We start from the raw sequence: 22197 nt of genomic DNA on the forward strand, positions 1-22197 counted from the left end.
AAAAACAATATTGATAATGTATTAAAGATACCTCCTATGCAGTAGTTTTCCTAAGAGTAGCATATTTGTTTTTCCTCCTGCTTTCCTGATTCTTTTAAGTACGTGTAACCATGTGAACCTTTAAATAAAACTGCAGTGTCCAGACCCGGCTCTTTAGTTTAAATCTCTGACACAACATCAGTGTCTAGTCTACCAAAACTCTCTCTCTTCCCAAACTCATTTCCTTCTTTGATGTCTGCTGTCCCATGATGGTGATGTATGCTGCTTTAAGAATGATAAAACCAAACATATTTGTTAAGGAGCACTGTGGTGCAGAAATACCACAACAACAATTACATTCTTGAAGTGTCACTTCACCCAAATTACAAAGAAATAATCATGGTTTTCTATTTATCCCTACATATGGCATTGAGCCTTGCAGTAAGTTTTAATTTGGAGATTGTAGTTTCAATAGTTTCAATACTTTATAGTCAAGCGATGCCTTTTTTGTCAGAATTCAAATAAAGACTGATGTTCCCTTTACAGATTTTTTTTTCAATTTAATGTAAATATTTCCAATATTTCACTAGAAAAAAGCAAATATTTGAGGAAACAAACTAAACAACCTGAATTTGTGTTGCAGAAATGTTCTTAGCTTGTTAATCATTTTGCACCCCCCAACACTTAGCTTGGAAACCACAGTTATGAGAATGTGTAGGCGTTCACAGTAATTACTATGTAGAAAGAATTAAACTAAACTAATATGGTCAGACTAGAAATCTGCTTGGCAACAAAGTCAAATTTACCAGTGTCGCTAAAGGCTGAGACGAGTGGAGACCCTTCAATGTCATGATTATTTTTATTTTTTTTAGATGTATCCTTCCGGGCTTCTGGTTGTGTCTCACATACCAGACTAAAAAAGTAAGGATGAAATTAACAAATTAATCTGAACACTCCCAGACTTATTCACATGGCAAACCACTTGACTCTCTTAACCGCAATAACACAGCCTACAACCTATTCAAAACATCACTCTGCTAAAACCGCTGCACCCGAAACCATAAAATCTACTGAAGTTGGATTTTCTCACCCAAACATGTGACAGTGCATATAACCACATTCCAGTTGATGATTACTAGAATGATGAGAACCACATGAGGATTGTTTGATGTATGGGAAATAGGAAGTAACACTACACACAGCCTGGACACACACATCCAGCAAGGGGAGGAGTTCAGGGACTACACAATTTAGTGAAGAGTTTGTTGAAATAAGACAACTTCAAATACAAGAACATGTTCAGCAATTGAAGAAAGAAAGAATCTGAAAAATAATTCCTTAAAACTGACACCAGATAAAACACTGCAAGAATAGAATCAAGTGTGCGACAGCATCAAGTGTGTGTGGGTTGTGTGTGGTTAACTGTGCATCCTAACCTGGGAGCATGGTTGGCGGCGTGGAGTTTCCTGATAACTTCTTCGCTGAAGTCAAAATGAACCCTCCCTCTGGCACAGGGTGAACGCCGGTACATCGCCCCGACACACACATGCACTCATGCACACACTAGACGGCACATACCATCACATACGTAACTACAAACTAGATTGACTAGAACACACCCAGAGTGTTAACAGCACAAGTGCGGCATTTCACACACAGACCAAGCATAGAGTACAAACATAACACACTATCATACACACATTTGACAAGTCAGCATCATTAGTGACACACGGCAACATGCATACACACCTCTCACACACACTCTCACTATCACACAACTGTTAATGAAAAATGTCCATCAAATGTATCAGCTACTACAATCAAACACCATCACATATTCACACACACACCTCACATAAATAGCAAGCAATCACTTATTCTGGCTACACAGTCATACATTTACATGACTGCTACCTATACAGCATCTGTTTAAAAAGTTTCTAAGCAGGATATCCATCAGCCCCTTGTCGGCACAGATAAAAGCAGCAAGCCGGTATCCAAACACCTTCTCTACACACTTGATCTCATGTCACACACAGCAGCAACATAAGCAGCAGTCCATACGTCACATCACGGAGCTCTTTAAGCCCTCGTTCACACTACTCTCTCTGCGGGCTCTTCTGTTCGTCACGGGCTATACTTCCTCCCCACAGAGTGTGTGTGTGTGTGTGTGTGTGTGTGTGTGTGTGTGTGTGTGTGTGTGTGTGTGTGTGTGTGTGTGTGTGTGTGTGTGTGTGTGTGTACTGTAGTGTATGGAGCTCTGTTCCCTTCAGCAACCAGCATAGTAAGGAGGAACAGCAAAGTTCTGGAGTGGAGTCGCTGGAATGGAGTCATAATTCATCCATCAATGACAGCCTTGGTAACTTTAATTAACACTGTATGTATGGAAAAAATACAGAAGCATTGTGGCCACACACACACACACACACACACAGCTTTAAACCAACTACACTGTATGTATAATTGCTTTGTTGTTCAAAATATAACAATTTAAGTAAGTTAATTTTGCATGAACATTTTGTCTGAAAAGCCTGGAAAAGAAGGAAAGATGGACTATAACATTTACTCTTATTCTACAGTAAATGTATATGCATCAGCTATGAATTTATGGTGTCTTGTAAGCCCATGCAGTCTGCATAGAGTTGTATGCATCACACAATAATAAAAACACCAACACTTGACTGCAAGTCCCTCTTATTTAGCTTGTATAAACAGTATATAAACACATAATAGCTAAAACACCAAACAAAAAGGTGTGTATAAACAGACAAATTATGAAAACATTGTTGTAATAATATAAAAATATATGTCTTTACAATGTGTTATAAACTATTTATTAAATGTTTGTATACTGCTTATGAATGCTAAATAGTGGAGTTTTGATTCACAGTCTGTCCGTCAACCTGGTCTACCTTAACTGTCAGTTCCTGTCTGTGTGAGGAAAGAGGTGGCATCTGGCACCTTCGCAGGGGACCACAGTGCCTGATGACACTGTACAGTAGGCCTAAAATACAGTACAGTATAGTCACATCCAAGCCCTCATATATTATGGTAACTGTGATGACAGATTTGTGATAAATAGCAGCACATACAGAACAACAAATGCACTGCAGAAATATAAGAAAAAGGGATAAAAGATACAGTACTTAGAAATACATTAGATTGGAAGCTACTAGATGTCTTTCTATGTGTGGCAATATACAAGACAAGTGTAGTTGAATCAACTATCTGACTGTAAAATAGTCTTGACAATAAAAAACATTTGTAAAATATAATAAAGTAATTTTAGTGGGTTAAAAAAAACAAATGACAGACAACAACGAGCATGTTTATAGCTATAGGATGCAAACAAGGCACCTATTAATAATACTTGCAATAACTACACTTTGTGTGTCATTCTGCCATGTAATATACTTCTCTTAGCAGCAGCTTGGTATCAGTAACCAATTTCAACTTGTTGTTCCAGTGCTGCATGCATTTTTATGAAAATCCAACCAAAGCATCATTTTCTATTTGAGTAAAGATGCCATTGATTGTTTGAGTAAGTCTCTTCTATTTCTCATAACTTCCTCAAACAGTAGTCAGTAACCTTCCTGACTGATGGAGTTTCTAATAACTACCGTCATGACGGGTCAAGTCTGCTTCTCAGTCATTTATTTGGAAATGTTCCATAAAGATGACACATAACACACTCACTTAACAAAACACTTAAAGGGAGGAGTAGGGCCACAGAGGCCAAAACTGAATCACTACTACATTCCCACACTGCAGCTTGCCACACTGCTTCATCATACACACTGCGATTAGAAATGGGAGAGGCGGAAGATGTGGTAGCCACAGGGCTGTGTGTGTCCTGCAAGACAATGGCATTCCTCCTTAATGTGCTGCTGAGGGTTAACCATAGAAGAAGAAGATACAGAAAGAGCTCTTCCTCACACTATAATGATTGTCATCTATGGTACACCAGTGGGAACTGGTGCAGATTATGAAAACACTGACATACAATTGATAATGGCTATACATGTAAATGCTTATAGAGACAACAGTTATGTTGTTCAGATTTTTAAATGCCATGCAACCAGCAAATCTGTGTCATTATGGCAAAAATATACGGACAAGGATTATTTTCATTTCAGGATAACCATCCAAATTAGCCTGTTGTTTAACATGTTATTTCAAGACAAAGCCTTCTCTACTTGATCTAATTATGTGGTGTTACATAATTTAGTGGCAGTGACAGTCAAATCATGCTATAAATAGAGACCTTTGATTTAAACTCATGACTTGACCTATAAAACTTACAATAGACCCAAAATCTATAATCAACTTAAGTGCTCATGTACAGTACATGTACATTTTTGTTTACATTTACAGTTAAAATGTAAGTGCCACTTATATCCAGAGTTACTAATACAAGAGAACAGTTGAATAAATAGTAAACAACACTACAGCGTAATTAATCAGATGCTAAATAAACTTAATGCGAAGACACAGCAGCATTATAATAAACAAAACCTTGGCAATATAACAAATACTACTGCATGTATCTCTAGTTCTAATTGTTTGTATTGTAATATTGTTAATATTGTTCTATTGTAGAATCTGTTGATGAAACCAAACCACAGCCACCCAGTGAAACCATTCACTATTGGGCAGGGCATTCTGTATTCTGGCCTTCTCTTGTGCTGACAGCCCAAAACAGCTTCCAGTGTTGATGGGTAAAACCATAGACTGCATAAACTCTTATGCTTAAGTAAAATGAAGCAGGAACCCTTTGTGAACATCAGAGGGCACCATTCCACATTATCAGGCCTGCATCCACGAGATGGCAGTGTGTAACTGTATTATATGGCGTCCAGATAAAGCATGAAACTCATATTTACAGGATGGCATGCAAGATGTGCCACCAGATGAGCCATGCCATATGGAAAACACTCTGGAATTACACAGGATTTGAACACAGTTCCTTCAAATGTTATTTCATGTTGGAACAAAATGACGGAGATAATGGTTGTAAAGCAGTCGCTGTGACTTGAAGGATGAGAGGTGGGTATGCTCTGAATACCAAGCAAGATGCTAAGAGACTCTGGCACATAATTACACACAGGGATCTTTACTTTACTACAATCTTTGTTGATGCATTTTAACTTTAAGTGTTAATTCATTTATTCAACTGAAGTCTTGTTTTTGATTCAAATCAGACATTTTTTATCATTTATCTTAATGTAAAAATTTTTTCTGGAGATATGTATGACTGTAATTTGAGTGCATGTACATGTGGAACAGCACTTAACATTTTTTTATCTGGTTTGATTTGGTTTCACATAGAAGAGAACCATAATTAAACATCGATCAGACATCCATTTCAAGGCTTAAGGGTAGCCTGTCAAATTGTAGCTGGCAGACAGCTCCTCTGGCTTGTCCTTGTGATTTAAATCAATATCACACTGCAGATGAGGCAACTGAAAAAAAGACAAAATTTAGCATATCACACTGCAGATGAGGCAACCGGAAAAAAAAGGACAAACTTTAGCAAAATGTCTTTTGTCTTGGTGCGTCAGAAAGAAAGACTGCAAATAGAATGCCAGATGTATTTGACAGAGCCTGACAGGCACAACATCACCTTTGACATGAAAGCGGTCTCTCTCATACAAACACACACACAATCACATTAAATCAGGATCAAACAACAGGCATGATCCCTGAAAGCTATTTAAATATCAATTCTAAAAATTGAGAAAGGAAGTAAGAGGCAGACAGTTCAGAGGGGCCGAATGATAGAGACACGTTTATAGAAGAGAGGCTGACGAAGGAAGATAAGACCGTGTGAAAGATATGAAGTGATTTTACGGACTGGGGAACAAACAGTTTCATATACGAATCTTAATTCTCATCATCTCTGATTCTGACTCAATTCACAAATTCCAAAAATGCATGCTGACATGGGTATTTCAGTTCAAAAAGAAACGACTGAACTCTGAACTACAGTGCAGTAAAATTAGTAGCTATAATGATATGTAGACAAATCAAAGTCTAACCAGCCTGAGCTTCAATGTGACGGATTCATATCTTGTGATTCCAAGATATCTGTTCATATCCGTTCTGTATCAGCACAGATACTGACCTTATGACACAAATCATCGGGTATTCGTCAGATGTCACTAATCCACAATAAATACTGCTTCTTGATTAATGCGGTTATTAAAAGGGGAACTATGCAGGGTTTTCCCTTAACTAAACAGCTTCGGAGTCACTGGAGTGGTTATATGACTTTTTTCGGGTTGAATGGTGGTCATCTCGCTTCCCCCTAGCGCCTGTGAGCGGAAAAACCACCCTTGCAACTTTTGGCCGGCAAGCCGCGTCAGGAAGTATCACGATCTCGCGAAATTGCTTTAGGCACTGCACACATACACGCCCCCATCCAGGAACCGGCTAGCTATAAGAATAAGAAGGTAGCGATGGAGTTTTTCACACTATCGTCATGGCTGAGCTGGCAAAAAAAGAAGCAGAAAGCTAGGAAAGCATTGTCGGAGGAACAGAGAAAGAGGAAACGGCAGACTGACCGAGCAAGTTTTTACACAGTGTTGCCAAATATCTATTCCGAAGCTGTAGGGGGAGCTCTAAGAAACCTGTGAGCAAAAAGCGAAATTGCCAAAACTGCATCGAGGCGAGTTTCAAGTGAATGCAACATCTGTGTTGTTTTTCAGACAACGGCAGCAGCAGACTGTTGTTGGAATCCTCTCCAGTGAAATACAGACACACTTTTACACCGTTTTTAACAGTGTTTACTCCAGGTGCTAGCTAACAGTAGGCTAACGTTACCTGCTGTTGAGTGTAGCGTTAACTAGCGTCCCGTGCAGCGATGTTTCAGTTGCCTCTAACGTCCGTTTTCGGAGCATCAGAGAGAAGCGCTGGCAATTAAGTGGCACCTAATAAGGCACCGAAATCCACGTTGCTATTTGGTCTGGTAGATAACGGTCGTTAAGGCACCGGTGCCGTATTAGCACCGGGTCTCGGACAACCCCACCAAATAAAAACTCTTCGGATCTACACGATTCATGTGGATGACATTTTCCAATTGAAAACGGCGATTTTCGCCAAAAAGCGACTAGTTTGCAGGTATGTACATTAATTTGGTCATTTTGGGCTACCAGCTCAATTCTAAGTGCCATAGCAGTTGTGCATGGTAGCGGAGTTTTTTCACTAAATGCCAGGTATCAGATTGGTACTCAGTATCTGCAAATATCCTGAGCTTAGGTATCTGAGTGAGGAGAGAAAAAGTCAGATTGCTTCATCCCTAATCTTAACAACTCTTGTTCATCCCTAATCTTCACAACTCATGTTGGACCTCAGCGACCATCACAAAACATCACTGTGTGAATGTCCACCATGCAGAACCACTGTACAGAACTAATTAAACATCTTAAGACTTGCTTTTGACTTGATACATCTATATATACACTGTATATTCTTCATAAAGACTTTTTTCAACACTGGCTTGGAGATCTTTTGCATTTTGTTGAGACACCTAAACACCAATCAACGTGACAAATTAGCAAGCATCTTTCAGGCGACAACGGCTTCCTTCCTGCTTCTGGTCCAGAGTGGCAGGGCATTCCTCAGCTCAAATATTTATCCCACTTAATAAGGAGTGTCTTCCACAGATGCGAGTATGACACTTAAGTAGTCTTGTGGAACAGAGAGGGACCCTCTTTGGTCTACAAGTCACTCTCATAGTGTTGGTGACAGTGATAAATGAGCCCAGTGATAACATTATCCTGATATGTATTAGTGCAGGTGTATTTTTGTTATCGCCAAGGTTAACCCCACAGTCTGAATTTGTCTATGTTCATTCATGTTAACTCTGACATCACAGATGAGGAGATTATTGAGTTGCCACAGGAACGACAGGCATCACAAACACACAAAGACACATAGGTCTCTGAGGTCTGACTTTAGCCATGAGAAGCACTCCAAACACTTCATTCATCCAATTATTACTTAACATATCACTTATCCAGTGGCCTCCATTCAAACTGACAGAAGCAAAAGGAAAGGGAAGAGATTATGTAAAAAATAAAAAAAGAGACAATGAGCCCTTATCAACCAGGTGCCACATTCAATTTTTCAGATAGAGGGAGAATTTAAGATCAACGGGTGTCTGTCCTGCTGGTCTTACTAAAAAAATTGCTTTCCCGATCTCCCCCTACCTCTCTCTCTATAAATATAATTCCCCTCTCTGAAAAAGAGGGCATGGCAGTCAGTCCCCCTGTGATTAACCTAATCCCCTGATCGCAGAGCAGTGCTTCTTTCAGTGCCAAAACCATACCATATTAAGCATCAGCAGCACTCACGCTGTGATAACCAGGGGGCACACGCCGAAAAAAAAAAGTGTGAATTTTAAGCAGTGCAGAGCGTAACACCACTACTTAATATACTAACAAAAGCCATAAAAACAGAGAGACCAACAATACAACATAGCTTGATTATAAGAACACTGATGCTTGGGATACTTCACTGTAAGGTCGGGACTTCTGGAAAGCTGGGGCTAACTGTCAGCAAATACCTCCAACACGTAGGCTGTTTCTACATGTGTTAACAGAATATGTGATGTGTGGGTGTGAAGGCTTCGGAGTTGTTTAAAGGTACTTTTGACTGAGTTGGTGTGCATAACAAAAGTCAAGTAATACTCAGTGGTGGAAGAAGTATACAAAAGTTAAAGTAGCAATACCACACTGTGAAAATATCATTAAAAGTCCTAAATTCAAAACTTACTTAGGTAGATGCGAGGATTATCAGCAAAATGTTTTGTATCAAAAGTTATTTATTCTTCCCTGTGTCAGTGTTTTATTATTATATATCAAGTTTTTAAATTATTTTACTAGTGCATTAATGTGTGTGTTGCATTTTACTGGTGTCGATGTTTAAGGCTGTTCTAATTCTAGCTAGACTTGCATTAATATACTGTTGGGTAGCTTAATCTACAGCAATGCCTCATATTCTATAAGATCATCATGTGTATAGTACCGCTGTAGCCTAGAAATCTAGACGCTCCCTAGCGGCAGCAAATTTAATTGCAGCAAGGGTGGAAAAACCAAACTCTGGTCAGGCCAATCACATTGTGTATAGAGTCGGTGGGCGGGCTTATGGCTGCAGCTGCTGCTGGGAACAACGGTCTTCTGGAAGACTTTTAGTTAAGCTTTTCTTTGAGAAAAGAACAAAAACGGGAACGAAGTCATTCTTAAACAAGGAAGATGTGTTCGGAGTTTTGCCGACCGGATACGGCCAAAGTTTGAAGTTAAAGTTTAATCTCAACTAGCTCTGCTACCTTCTTCGCTGCTCTGCCTGGTTGTAGCGCTATCCTATTGCGTGCAGAGGGAATTTGAAAGACAACCGTTTATCCCGCCCCTCGGATTGAGCTCCGTCAATGGTGAGTTCCCAGACCAACATCTTGATGTGGGTCTGGCTTGTCAGGCTAGTGCCGCTGTCCTGTGAGAAGCATGTATCTCTTAAAAGTCAACTTTTCATGAGCTCAGAAAAACAGCGATGATGCATTTATCAGCTGATCCAAGATGGGTTTTAAACAGTTTATTTAGTAAAATAATCAGGGGAGAATCTTCACAGATCAGGTCAGATGTTGTTAGTGGTCCCCCGCACGCATTTTAAAACCAGAGGGTATAGATCTTTTCAGGCAGTGGCACCCAGGCTGTGGAATGCACTGCCCGCTCTCTTTACGTTGTTCAAATGCGGTTGATTCTTTTAAAAAGCAGTTGAAGACTTGGCTATTCAAACAGGCTTTTAGTTGGGGGATTTTTTTTTTGTACATGGGATTTTATGGCTGTCCGACTTTATGTACCTATGTTTTGACTTGTTTTCCAATTTATACTAAAGCACTTTGTGATTTCTATCTGTGAAAGGTGCTATATAAATAAACTTTACTATATAAATAAACTTTACACAGAAACACTTAATCCCTCAGTTTGTCAGATACATAGTGGTGACATTGTTTTTTTATCTGGATATGAATATGTTTTCATTTTTGTCTGCACGTGTGACATCTGGTCCTGCTCTGTTAAAATAAAAAATAAACAAAAAAAACAACATTCACTCAAACAAAAAGAGTTTGCCTCACTTCCTCAATGATCAAACTCAATTATTTAGAGCAACTACGTACTAACTGCAAAGGAAACCCAGCACATACATCATTGCTGCATTTCAAAGACACACAACACACATTATATTATAGTCTACCATCTGGTAGTGTGTGTGTGCATGTCCTTCAGCATGGTGCTTGGTGTTTTTACAATGTCATTTTTCCAGCAAGTCCAGTCAATGACGTGCATGCATACGTTTGCTGTGGTGAGGATATTTAAGGCTAAGAACATGGTGGATGGTGTTGAGGGTTAGAGGGCTTGATCCTGATGAAGGAACAGGGATTCAGGTAACAAGGCCCATGTGTGCCAAGTTTTCTCTTACAGGCTCTTTTCCTTCCTACTTCTAAACATAGACCTTTTTTTGTATCTGTTCCATCTCCAACTGAAATGCTACAGGATGAGTAGGTAGGAGTGTACTCCGCAAAGTGGTTCAAAACAATGATTCACTTCAGGTGCATAGATCAAGCAGAATGAGGGAATGTTTACCAAATCACTGAACTTCCAGCTCTGCACACACGTCAGCTGTTGAGAGCACGCATGGGAGGTCCTTTTTTAACCAGCACATAAACTAAGCTTGTGTTGTAGTCGGAATAGATTTTTGAACAAAAGTACATAGTTTAAAAGGCTTACTGCTATACTATATCAATGCAGTGTGCGTTTGTGAAACAGTGATTAGCTGCTGCTACCATACTTTGCACTTTTAATACTACTAATCCTGCTTTAGGCTAGGTTTAGGTTGATTATCAAAACATGTTATATCTGGTGGATGAGCTTTTTCCGAATTGCATAAAATTAGATTGGGTGCCACTGAAATCCCCTGAGAGGAAATGCATTTCTTGTTGAAACCCTGTAATATCACATTTCACATAGACAACGTGAGAAGCACTTACTGTGGAGTTTAGGCCAGCTTACAGTATATCCAGACATACAGAGAACACTAAAAGTTGGTTATAGATACCCATTTAGCACTGTAAACCCAAATATGGCGAGACATCAGTTGAAATGCAGATGTGCACGAGTAAGTGGCAGTGTTTGTGCAGCTGGTGAAAACAGAGACCGAGAAAGGAGAGCAAGAAAAAGAGAAATATAAAAAAGGGGCAATTTTCACACCATAGCTCTCCTCTATGCACTGAGGTGATTTCTTGCAGCTAAGTTTTATCAGCAATTTCCAACAGCGATCTACACAGAGCACACCTCTGAGTTTCCACCACAAGGGACTGAGTCTAATGAGAATGACACACTTTGTCCTTACACAGCAATTATGTTCACATGAAAAGCGTGCACGCACACGCACATGCGCATACACACAACACACACGTTTGATACTCTCAACCATCTCTTAGAAATTACATTCATATACGACTAATTTGCAACAGCGAATATGTTTTGAAGGAATCGTAAAGCCGTCTGTATATGTATACGTCTACGGTACACAAATAAAGCACTTCATTCAATAAAAAATCTCACCACAACGTAACTGGCAAAACACATTAGTAATATATATAAACATTATTTCTAGAAGACTCAAATTGACACAAACTCAAACTAACACATCTTCACACCCACACTGTGAGGGGCAACAGCAACAAAGCTGGGTCCCCACTTTTCCTTTCTCTTCACATACCAAACCCAGGAGTGACAACGGTAGCAGAAAGGGCTGATGGGAAAATCCAGACCAGATGGCGTCGTTGTCATTGCCTCTGTTACCATTGTAATCAAAAATCTATTTGTTTCCTTGTTTTTGTTGTTCTCTGCAGGTCTCAACTCAATAACTTACTTGTTTTGATTCATAGATGATAAAATTGTAAGACCGGTATTACTGAACAAATCTTCTTAAGAAGTAGAGCGACACACAGGCAACGCATCCTGGGGTCCCACCATGGATTGTCTCAGGACAGTTTCAGAAATTCATCTGGATATAATCGCAGCATTCGTTGATAACTTGCTCTCGGTTTTCAAAAAAAGCAGCAGGTAGTAGCTCAGACAATCCACATAAATCCATCCTCCATGTTCATTCCAGTCATCTCTCAGGTACTGCAGGTCAGCAGTTTTCAGCAAATAGGATGAGACAGAAAGTGAGTTCCAGCCAATTTAACAATAATCATTCTGTCATTCAGAAATTTGCCAAAGTTCTAACAAGGCCAGCATTAAAAAACTAAGACCAGACAAAATAATATAATCTTTGATTGAAAGAAGAAAATGTGCTTCCTTCATGTAAATACTAATAATCCTTCGATCCAGTGTTGATCACAGCATCTGTTTCATGCCAATTTTCCTCCGAGCGTTCAGAGCCATGTGTCACATCTCCGCCAGTCCCTGTCCTGCTGAAATTAACGCTGTGCCTCTTTCTATTCTCTGACTCAATTCAGGTCTGCTGGACCCTGTACAGGTCACATTTCATGGATGATCGTTGATCACCCAGCCCCGAGTAACCAAGGTATATATCTGCATTGACCAAAACAACAACTGCTAAAAAAACATCACATCAAATTCCAGTTGAACTTTTTGGATTTAATAAAATAAAGAAAAAACTTTTTGAATTCCTCAGGACATCTGTCTGTAAATACGGATGCATCGGACTTCTTTCTCCACTCCAACTACAAGTCAAGCCAATGGTAATAACAAGGGATTTAACATCAATTGTGGTTTTACTCTGGCAAAAACATTCAAACAGAACTGTATCCTTGTTGGCTCCCCTTCTCTTATTACTTGACCACTTCCTTCATAGCACTCTCTGTGTCACAGCAGCCACGTCTGTCTCACTGTACTCGCTGATTGTACCTACGTAGGGTTTGATTACACAGAGGCACACAGTACAAGCCGATAAGGACTACAGCAACAACTCTAGCCTGCAGCGAGACACACAATCCACCGCTTTTAAAAGCAACACACACATCGAGAGCTGCAGGTTTCTTAAAGCCGGCACTGCTGGCTGATGTGCAGCTTGACACTTGAGACTGTGTGTATCAAATAGCATTCAGTAAACACAAACTATAGCTGAATACAAAATCTGTTTTTACACGGGTGCCCACTTTCTTATTCTATTCGAAGTGCGTCTATAAAACAACATGTTAAACTGCCGTGCAACAAGTGGGTTCAAAAGCACTTGACTCATGGCTCTGTGTGGTCGGCCATTGTTTGCTATGAAAGCTGGTTAATTTTTTTAGTGCATGTATTGTGGGCTCAGGAATTTATTTTTTGAAATTATTTCTATGGATAGAACAGGAAATGCTTTGATGTTACATAAACTGACTAATGGATCAAGATGAATTTATATTGGACAAACTCATAGTTTTTAAAACAATACCCAGTAATACAGAGGTGCATTTTCTCATAGTTATATTATTATTATTTATATATTTGAATTTAATTACATACGTAAACTTAGCAAACAACTTATTGTCAAAGCAGCGTCACAAAACTCTAACTAACTAAACACGTCTGTACTGAGAGAAGTCCATAAAAAGTGCGAAATTACTTATCTCTATACGAAAAACAAACATTTTTGGAAAGATCCTGGAAACCTACAGGAGTTTCCACTCTAATTTAAAGATGCACATAGCAACATGTTTCATATGAACATCCAATCAAATGACTTCCTGCAATGTGAACAGGCCGCTGGTCCTGCCAAACACACTGAGAATCAACATCCAACACTGCAGCTCTGTGCAGCCTTTAGTCTCTTTAGCTTATTGTTTTGGTTTTCCAGCCTGCCCATCAAGTAACAGCCAGAAGCTCAAGTAAACAAATTCAAGCATGTCGCAGCTTAAAAGCTTGGTGACCTACATAGCAGTACTGTGCCTGAACGCATCCTGTGCAGACACTGACAAATCATTGAAGCTGCTGCTCTGCTAATATGCAGCTTTCACTACCCAGCCTGTGTAAACATTGTGTAAGACCCAGATAATTTTCTCAGGAGTTGTTGACCAAACCTTAAACATGGTATAATTAATATTGGACCGATATTCATCAGTTGGCCAGAAACATGACTCCAGTGGACTGATAATGTTGCTCTCTGTCTACCGCATGTGCAAGTAGGCAATTGTTAACATTATAGCTATTGGGACTGTGTTTCTATCTTTGTTTTTGAGTATTTCTGCCCCCCAGTGGCCAAATATTAGATTTGTGCAGCTTTAATGGGAATTCCCTAACCCCCTAATGAATTTCTGATTTGTCTGATCTAAATTTTTTATGTAGGTAAATATGTTTTATGGCAAGACTTTAGGTAAGAACATTATTACAGACAACCTGTCCCGTAAAATAGTTTAAGAGTTTAAACCCTACCCTCAATTCTTCTAATGCAGTAAATAGTTACACTACTATAAAACTGACATGAAACAAGCCATGTGGACCCCCGACATTTAAAAAAAACCAATACTGTGTTTTTCTCCCCCTCTTTCTGTAGCCGAGAGCTTTGCCTCCTGCTTATTGGGGAAAACATTTAGATGAAATGTGGTTCAAGGTTCAGCTAACTCATTTGCACGCACACGCACACACACACACACACACACACACACACACACACACACACACACACACACACACACACACACAGGTTGTAGCTGGGAACAACTATACATAGTAGCTGGGAAATTCTTCAAACACACGGACATGAGAGAGAGGAAAAAACAAAAGCACTGAGGTGAGAGACATTTCCATGGCAACCACATTCATACCCATGAATACCAGCTCACCATTGAGACCTTATAGTAAGATTCATAATAAACCTGAGGCCATGATAGTGTTATAGCAATAGTTTCCTATTACTGCAGCTGACTAAAGGTATACTGTACAGCCATTTTTTCATTCGTTTGATTTACATTTAATTTAAGTAACTGTGCAAGTGTATTGTGTTTGCAATATTACCATTTTCTGTTCTACTCTCACAAATTAGTCTAAACATAATTTGAAGATCTATGGACCTATGAACCTTTTAATAGGCATACTAAAACCACACATACTGTACATGCTGACTACTGAGGTGGATGGAGTTCACAACCAGCTCATTTCCCCACTGCCAAAAGTTCGTTTTCAACCAAACTCACAGACACGTGGACCACCCTCAAAACTTTCCCCATAAAAAATAATGGGACATTGCAGAAGTTGAAGGCTTAGCTTTGACTGACACTCATCTCTAAATAAACATATACAAAATATGTCTAAATATATAATAAACAAAGAAATGAAGCTAAGTGTACTAAGGTCCTCAGTGCAAAAAAATATTCTTACATCAGAAAAGTTGGTTCAAAAAACACAAAGCAGCTGGATTACTTGTCAATTTAAATTAAGCCATATTTTAGGAGTTCATGTTGGCTGGCCATGTGAAAGTTAAAAAGGATGGAGGATGCAGAAGACAAACCAGGCAGACTGTTGTGATAATAGATTAGATATTAGAGAGCTGCGGAAATGATCAGTGGTATGAATCACTAATTGGCTTAATGGTGAGCAAAGAGCAGGCGAGAGCTAAACACACTCTCTATTCACTAGCACATAATGTAATGGAGGTCAGGACTTTGGGTCATAGGTGGCAGCATTTATTGAATGAACATATTTGGTTTGACTGTATAATATTTAGCGCACCATTTAGGCCAGAAAAAGGATTCACATTTTTATTTCTATCACTATAAATAGTGTATTAAGCTTGAGAAGGAATTTTAATGGAGGTCTTGTTTAGTATCTGAGCAAATGTAACAGTAGATTAAATCAACTGTGGGTATTTAAAAACCAGCGGTAGGTATTAATGAGGAAATTAGCTGCCTTCTCTTCTAGGGCTGTTGGAACCAATTCTGAAAGTCGAATATAATGCAAATAGTAAAAAAAAATCAATACTAATTGAATGCTGAAATTACTATTCAAATGTTTAATTTTTTGTAAATGTGTTGGTTAACGTCTCGCCTTGGTCTACCCACATGTGAAAATGAAAATCAGTTAAAATGCTTATGTTATCATTAATTACATTAATTAATTATTGTTCTTGTTTCCTAACTGCATTGCAAGTTATAGGAGCTCAGCTGGGAGCCTAATGGAGACCGCTAATGTTAACGTGCCCTTCAGCTGTCAGAGTCTGCTTTGACTTCTGATATTAACCTCTAATAGCTGTACTCATTCACGTGACAATCTGCCAGAAACCGGTTTCTTATAAACCGCTAAAAAAGTAGTGACAGCACCATTTGGCAAAGTTATCAATGCCGCTAGCATGGTGACAAACACACTGTTTATGACATTTCTCTTCGGCTGTACTTTCAAACATGCTGTCATTGTGCCAAACAAGCCACGTTAGCCTATACAACAGAGCCGGTTCACTACACTTGTTAGATAATGTTTCATTACAGGGTTCTCTGTTGATTTGTGTTTGTCACTGTGTGCTCATTGAAAATGTAAACGAAGCGTTCTGTCAGAAATGCAATGTGCGGTAACGTAGTTGCCCCTTTCCCTTTAAAGCTAATGTTTTGAAATCCCTCTAGTGAACAGACTGTATAACAACCACCACATGCCTGTAGTGGCATTGGCAATGCATAAGCCGGAGTAGTTTAGTAAACATTAATCATAGGCTGAATTTAAGCATTAAATACTCAAATATAATTCAAATATTAAAAATAATATGGAATGAAATTTGAATGGTATTATAGAGGAAGACTGGCAAGTCTATCCCCTTCTCAGTACTATTTATGATATATAATCCGTTTATATTATAGCCATCAGGTTAAATACAAAAAAAGGTGCTGCCCAGCTTGCTGCTTCTACCGCTGTGCGGCTGCCAATGAATATCACAGCCCATCAGCACTCCAGCATCGACCTGTGGGCTCCATTTCTTTATGGTTCTCCGCAGGGGGTCGCATTGATTTCTCTTTCGATGGCTTTAATTTATGCTTTGCAGGGAGAGACACGAAACCTCTAGCCTCAACAGCAAACCAAAATCGATTCCGATTCCGACTCTAATTCCTTCCCAATTAAAATGTTCTTCGTCAATATAATGGCTTAGTGCAATGCATTGAATGTGCAAAATATCAGAAAACCTATAAACAAAGGTAAGTGAATCTAGCTAAAAACCACTACCTCTTGTTGATGTTTCCTTGTTTTGCATCCATATGATAAGAGCAAGAGATACAGATCAAGACACTGTTTAGCAAGAGAAGTATTTTGCTTTACCTATAATTCAACATCAGGAATATGTCCAAATATTAAAGAACTTAAAAATATTATGTTCTGAATTGTCTCTTAGAGCTCTAAATTTACAATGAAGCCCTAATGCATTATGCCCTTGACACACAAATCAGACATAAAGCACACACTCATGTCCAACACAAAGGCCACCACTGCCATCACCACAACAATGTACTTGTAATTATCACTGGATATGCCTTCCTCACCTCATATATGCGTGTGTATCTATGTGTATCTATGTGTGTGTGTGTGTGTGTGTGTGTGTGTGTGTGTGTGTGTGTGTGTGTGTGTGTGTTCTCACAAGGTGTGTGCATATGTCAGCATGTGACAGTGTGACGCACATAGCTACAAGCAAACATCACTGCCTGGTTGCCGTGGCTGACGGTATCAACAAAGCCGAGCTTCAAATAGCTTCCTGTATCTCCTTTCAATCCCTGTCTCCCCTCTTTTTCTTCAAGTAATTGTTTTCTCTTCTGCCTTCTCGCTTGTTTTATGTTATGCTTTTTTATTTATTGGGCTGATCTCTCTTCTTCCTCTGTTCTATTTTCCAGTTGTACGTCTAATTTGTCAGCCTTCATATCAATGTTGTTTAGCCCCACTTCTAAACTTCTGTTTAATATTCTTAATTTTTTCCTCCAAGTTATGCCATGCTATTATCTCATTTTTTATCAGTAGCATTAACCTGTGCATCTGTTTTTGTGTGCCGCTCCTTACCTGTGTCTATCTTTGTCTCAGAGATGAGCAGGGCTTTTAGCCTATTTTTGTCTTGTCTGAGTTTGTCTTCCACAAATAACAACAACTAAATGGGCCACTTGGGACCTTGCTTTCTTCTCCTGGTTCTTTCTTTGAGGTGTTGTTTATTCTGTCTAAATTGCGGAAGGAAACAGCACTTACTGTAACAATGATCTGAGACGACATGACTTGTATACTTCAAATGCAATTCTTTGCCATTTTCACATCATCCTCTATGGTTGTCTCTCTTTAGTTGCCATCTCTCTCTCGTTCATTGCTCTATATATCTATATATCAATTTTATACACCAGCTTATCATGTGTAAGGTTGCAGCAGGCATGCATCGGGCAAAAGGCAGGTTGCTGTTTTTAAAGGGCTACTACTGTAGGCTTACACAAACACACATTCACATCTGCAGGCAATTTAGATGTTTGGCAATCAGCGGTCCCCTCCTTTTCAGCACCCTGGTATAAGCTTTCCCATGGAGCCTGAGCAGTGTGATACCCTGATAATTGGAGCACACCCTCCAGTCTTCTTAGAAACTCAGTAACCACTGGGATAGTAGGAGCTGCACCACCTCCTCAATTATTTTTAATTTGGCAAATCTAAACAAACCAATTCACAAAAACAAAAAAATCACAAAAGGTCTGCACTCACTAAAGTGATTCAAAGCTCAGACTATTTGACTTAATTTTATTCTATTAGCAAAGGGGACATTAAGACACCACAAGCTTCAGCTTCAAGCCTTTTTTAGTGTCTTAAGCATAGCAGTCTGTATCTATATAATCACTACTAGATCGGGGATAATCTCATCCAGCTATGGTGCCTTGCTACTGCAGAGCTTTTGGACCACCTCAGGGACTTTCATTTGAGAAATGGGCAAGCCTCAGTCAAAAGAGGAAGTAAGTCAGATTCAAGAACTCCTCCTTCAACTGACAATTTTTTTATATTTAAGGTCAGCAGTAAAAACTGCTGGGAGTTAAAGATCTTGTAGATAGGCAGATGTTCAGAGTTCACCCAGCAGGTTTGGCTTTCTCCAGGATCATCCTCCACCACCTGATCCACCTCACCACAAGTAAGGGTCTTCAGGTGTTCTGCTACGAGCTACACTTACAAACTACCTAATTTTAACACTGTGTTCCTTATGTATAGCCCATGGCATGCACAAAAGTAAAATACCACTCTGATTCTGATTATTGCATCCTAATAAGAACATTTCACAGTACCGAAGAAGTGTTTGCGCATACCATGGTGCTGTTTGAGTGATAAGAATAATGCAAACAAGACTAGAGCATACATTAACCTACAAGAATCTAGGCCACAGGATCCAGTTAGAAACTATGGGCTATGGCCAAGCTCCAAACCAGGCTCCCCTGGAGGTGTCAGGTTACCCTGTGTCATGGACCTCTTTCAATGTGTCCATCCATTGTGGAGGTAGACTCACATTCTCACCCCCTGCAGGTGCACATGCACACAAACCGTACTGTCTGCAACCTGAGTCTAGGAATCAGATTCCAGCCTCTACACTACATGCACAGAAACACTCAGATACCTAGTCTCTCTATCACACAGGCACGCACGCACACACACACACACACACACACACACACACACACACACACACACACGCCTCTATCTTACAATAGCCCTGAGAAGCATTGACAGAGAGCCATATAATTCATATGAAACCAGCACCACATGGGAGCAGTCTAGAAAAAAAAACCTACGTCATACTGGTTTACAAATGACAAAGACAGGCCAGTCTGTAAGCAGCATCAGCACACAGGAGAACAGACCTCTTTCTCTTCCTTCACCCCTCTTGTGCTCTGCTCTTCCTCCACCTCTCATATCCTTCATGCACTCTCATCCACTCTTCTCATGGCTCCTCTCTGTTACTCAATCATCTACCCTGTCCTCTCACCTTACCCTCCAGGATTTCTCCTGCTGTATTATTAAATAGGGAAGGCTGCTTGTTGTTTGCGCAACATTACAGTGATTGCACACTACAGGAAGAAAGAGCAAATGTGCCATTTAAGGTCAAACATTGAAAGCAATAGATGCAGTGGTCAGCTCTATCCCGTACTGCTGCAGAAGCCGTCAACATGCCGTCCTGTCTTATTGAAAATCACTTGCCTGAGTCATTGGCTCTAATCATGGTTTGCTCACAGTGCGGAACGTTGCAGGTGTCCCTACAGTATATGGCATGTCGTCATTCATACTTAGTCATCCTTTAGACAAGGAGAGGCTGGGAGAGAAGATGAGCCCAATGAGCCCAGTGGTGGAGCGGCTCTATGTAGGCATTATCCTCCTGCTGCCTGTAAGTCTGTATACTCTGCAACAGCATCTCTACACCCTTCTGACAAAACACAGCCTGCATCAGAGTGGTAAGCCCTACATGGCACTGAATCAGTGGTCTGAAGGGATTAGGGAAAATAGGGGAAAAGGAAGGGGATAGGAGGGACACAGAGAAATTAAAAGAAGGATTAATTCAGGTAGGTGAAATGTTAAGTAAGCAGATAAAAAAGGAAACAATGGATCTCCCGACAAGCAGAGTAAAGACATCCAGAATAGACTGAAAGAAAAAGAAGAGATCAAAAAGAGGTGGGGGAAAAAAGGACCATATACCGTTTTCCTTAAAGCTCATCCAGCTGAGTCACTAACTGCAGAGCGACTGCAGAGCTGAGCCACCTCTGGTCTGCCCTGCATTCATTCATAGTGCAAGCTCTGATAAATTATCAAACAAGCACAGTCACAGTCAATACAGCAGCTGTGCTGGCACTGACACTGCTGCCTAACAAGCCAAAATTGATACAGTTACAGGCACATGCTAATGTGACACACTGCATCAGCATGTTGCAGAGCTGACAGGGGCACATTACTAGGCTTTGAAGCGTTTTATTTTGGTAAAGTTTCTTTTTAGGGCTTCATTTGTCAATAATAAAACATTAATAGACGTATCCAAAATAGGCTACATATTCCTAGTGGTGTGGTTTTGTGATGCATACAAAAAAATTGTTTTCAAATGCTGGCTTGATGGGTGTGATGATTCTATTTTGAGGCACATGGACTGTAGTAGAAGATTAAAAGATTCCTATCACTCATAATCTACTTATAACACACAATGTCCGCATTTAAATAGATACAAAGCTATAAGGCAGAACGGACACAAATAACTTGTGACTTTCTCTCTTCATTTGAGGATGTCATGGACTAATGAATTAACTGTCACACACAGCCACACTCAGTGACTGTAGGGTACCTACGCATGTACCTAGCGCTTAGTTCCTCACAAAAACAGCTGCATAACAAGGTTGAATTTATGCACTTGCTGTCCCTTAAAATCCTTAGTGCAGTGTGGTAGACAGTGTAATTCTCAGAACATGTTTTGTGCTACGATGCAGCAGACTCCATCACACAAAAAGCAATTTAAATGGCTGTGACTGTGCAAGTGGTCCTTTCTCTGTAGCCTCTGAGCTTTAATGAGCCATGGAGATAGAGTAGCACTAGATTAACGACCCGAAACAGCCAAACTCTGCCAAGGGGCTCGCGGTGTGTAAGACAATCAACACTACTCATTAATACCCACATAACTCCAGTAGCAGTACCTACTATGCCTAAACACTACAAATCAAGCCCTCTTTACGCTCTTGTTCCACTACAGCACATGGACCAACCATAAAAGAAAAGAGTGCTTTTAATGCAGATTAGCAGGGACAAAGAACATTCTCGTCACTTTAGAACATCTTTCACATCTTTAAAACTATTGTTATGTGTTAAATATGCTTCCATTGTCTCGCTGTCAAAGATACATTTGGAAGATGTGACAAATGTGGACGTATTAAAAAAAAATAATAATATATATATATATATATATATATATATATATATATATATATATATGACTAATGTACCAAGGTTGGGAAGCTGAATACAATTTATCCAATTGGCAGTGGCACTCTCGCACTGCGACGTCAGGGAGTAAAAGGAATAAGGACGGTAGGTTTGAAATGGTCTTCATCTGCCGCGCGGGTGTTTGATTTGATTATCTAAATGTCGGATCTCACAAGGTCAAAAAGGAAAGGTCCATCAGGACCAGAACAGCAAGAAATGTAATAATAGCCATATAATATCAGGAAGGATCAATCTGTTGGGGGAAACTTGGAGTAAA

The 22197-nt window shown here is 39.7% G+C and overlaps 1 protein-coding gene across 3 annotated transcripts in view; it reads right to left on the reverse strand.

The window, feature by feature from the left end:
- Positions 1-22197, reverse strand: part of pde4ba (phosphodiesterase 4B, cAMP-specific a) — a 196789-nt gene that overhangs the window by 85717 nt on the left and 88875 nt on the right. Inside the window, exon 1 of one of the 3 annotated variants that reach the window (XM_039811829.1) lies at positions 1416-1753. The exons of the other annotated variants lie outside the window; for them this stretch is intronic. Within the exon in view, the coding sequence (XP_039667763.1) occupies positions 1416-1510 (95 nt within the window). The 5' untranslated portion in view covers positions 1511-1753. Of the gene's footprint in view, positions 1-1415; positions 1754-22197 lie in introns of those variants that run through there. 3 annotated transcript variants of the gene reach the window in all.

The sequence above is a fragment of the Perca fluviatilis genome, chromosome 9 (genome assembly GCF_010015445.1).
Source record: "Perca fluviatilis chromosome 9, GENO_Pfluv_1.0, whole genome shotgun sequence".
Classification (NCBI taxonomy): domain Eukaryota; kingdom Metazoa; phylum Chordata; class Actinopteri; order Perciformes; family Percidae; genus Perca; species Perca fluviatilis.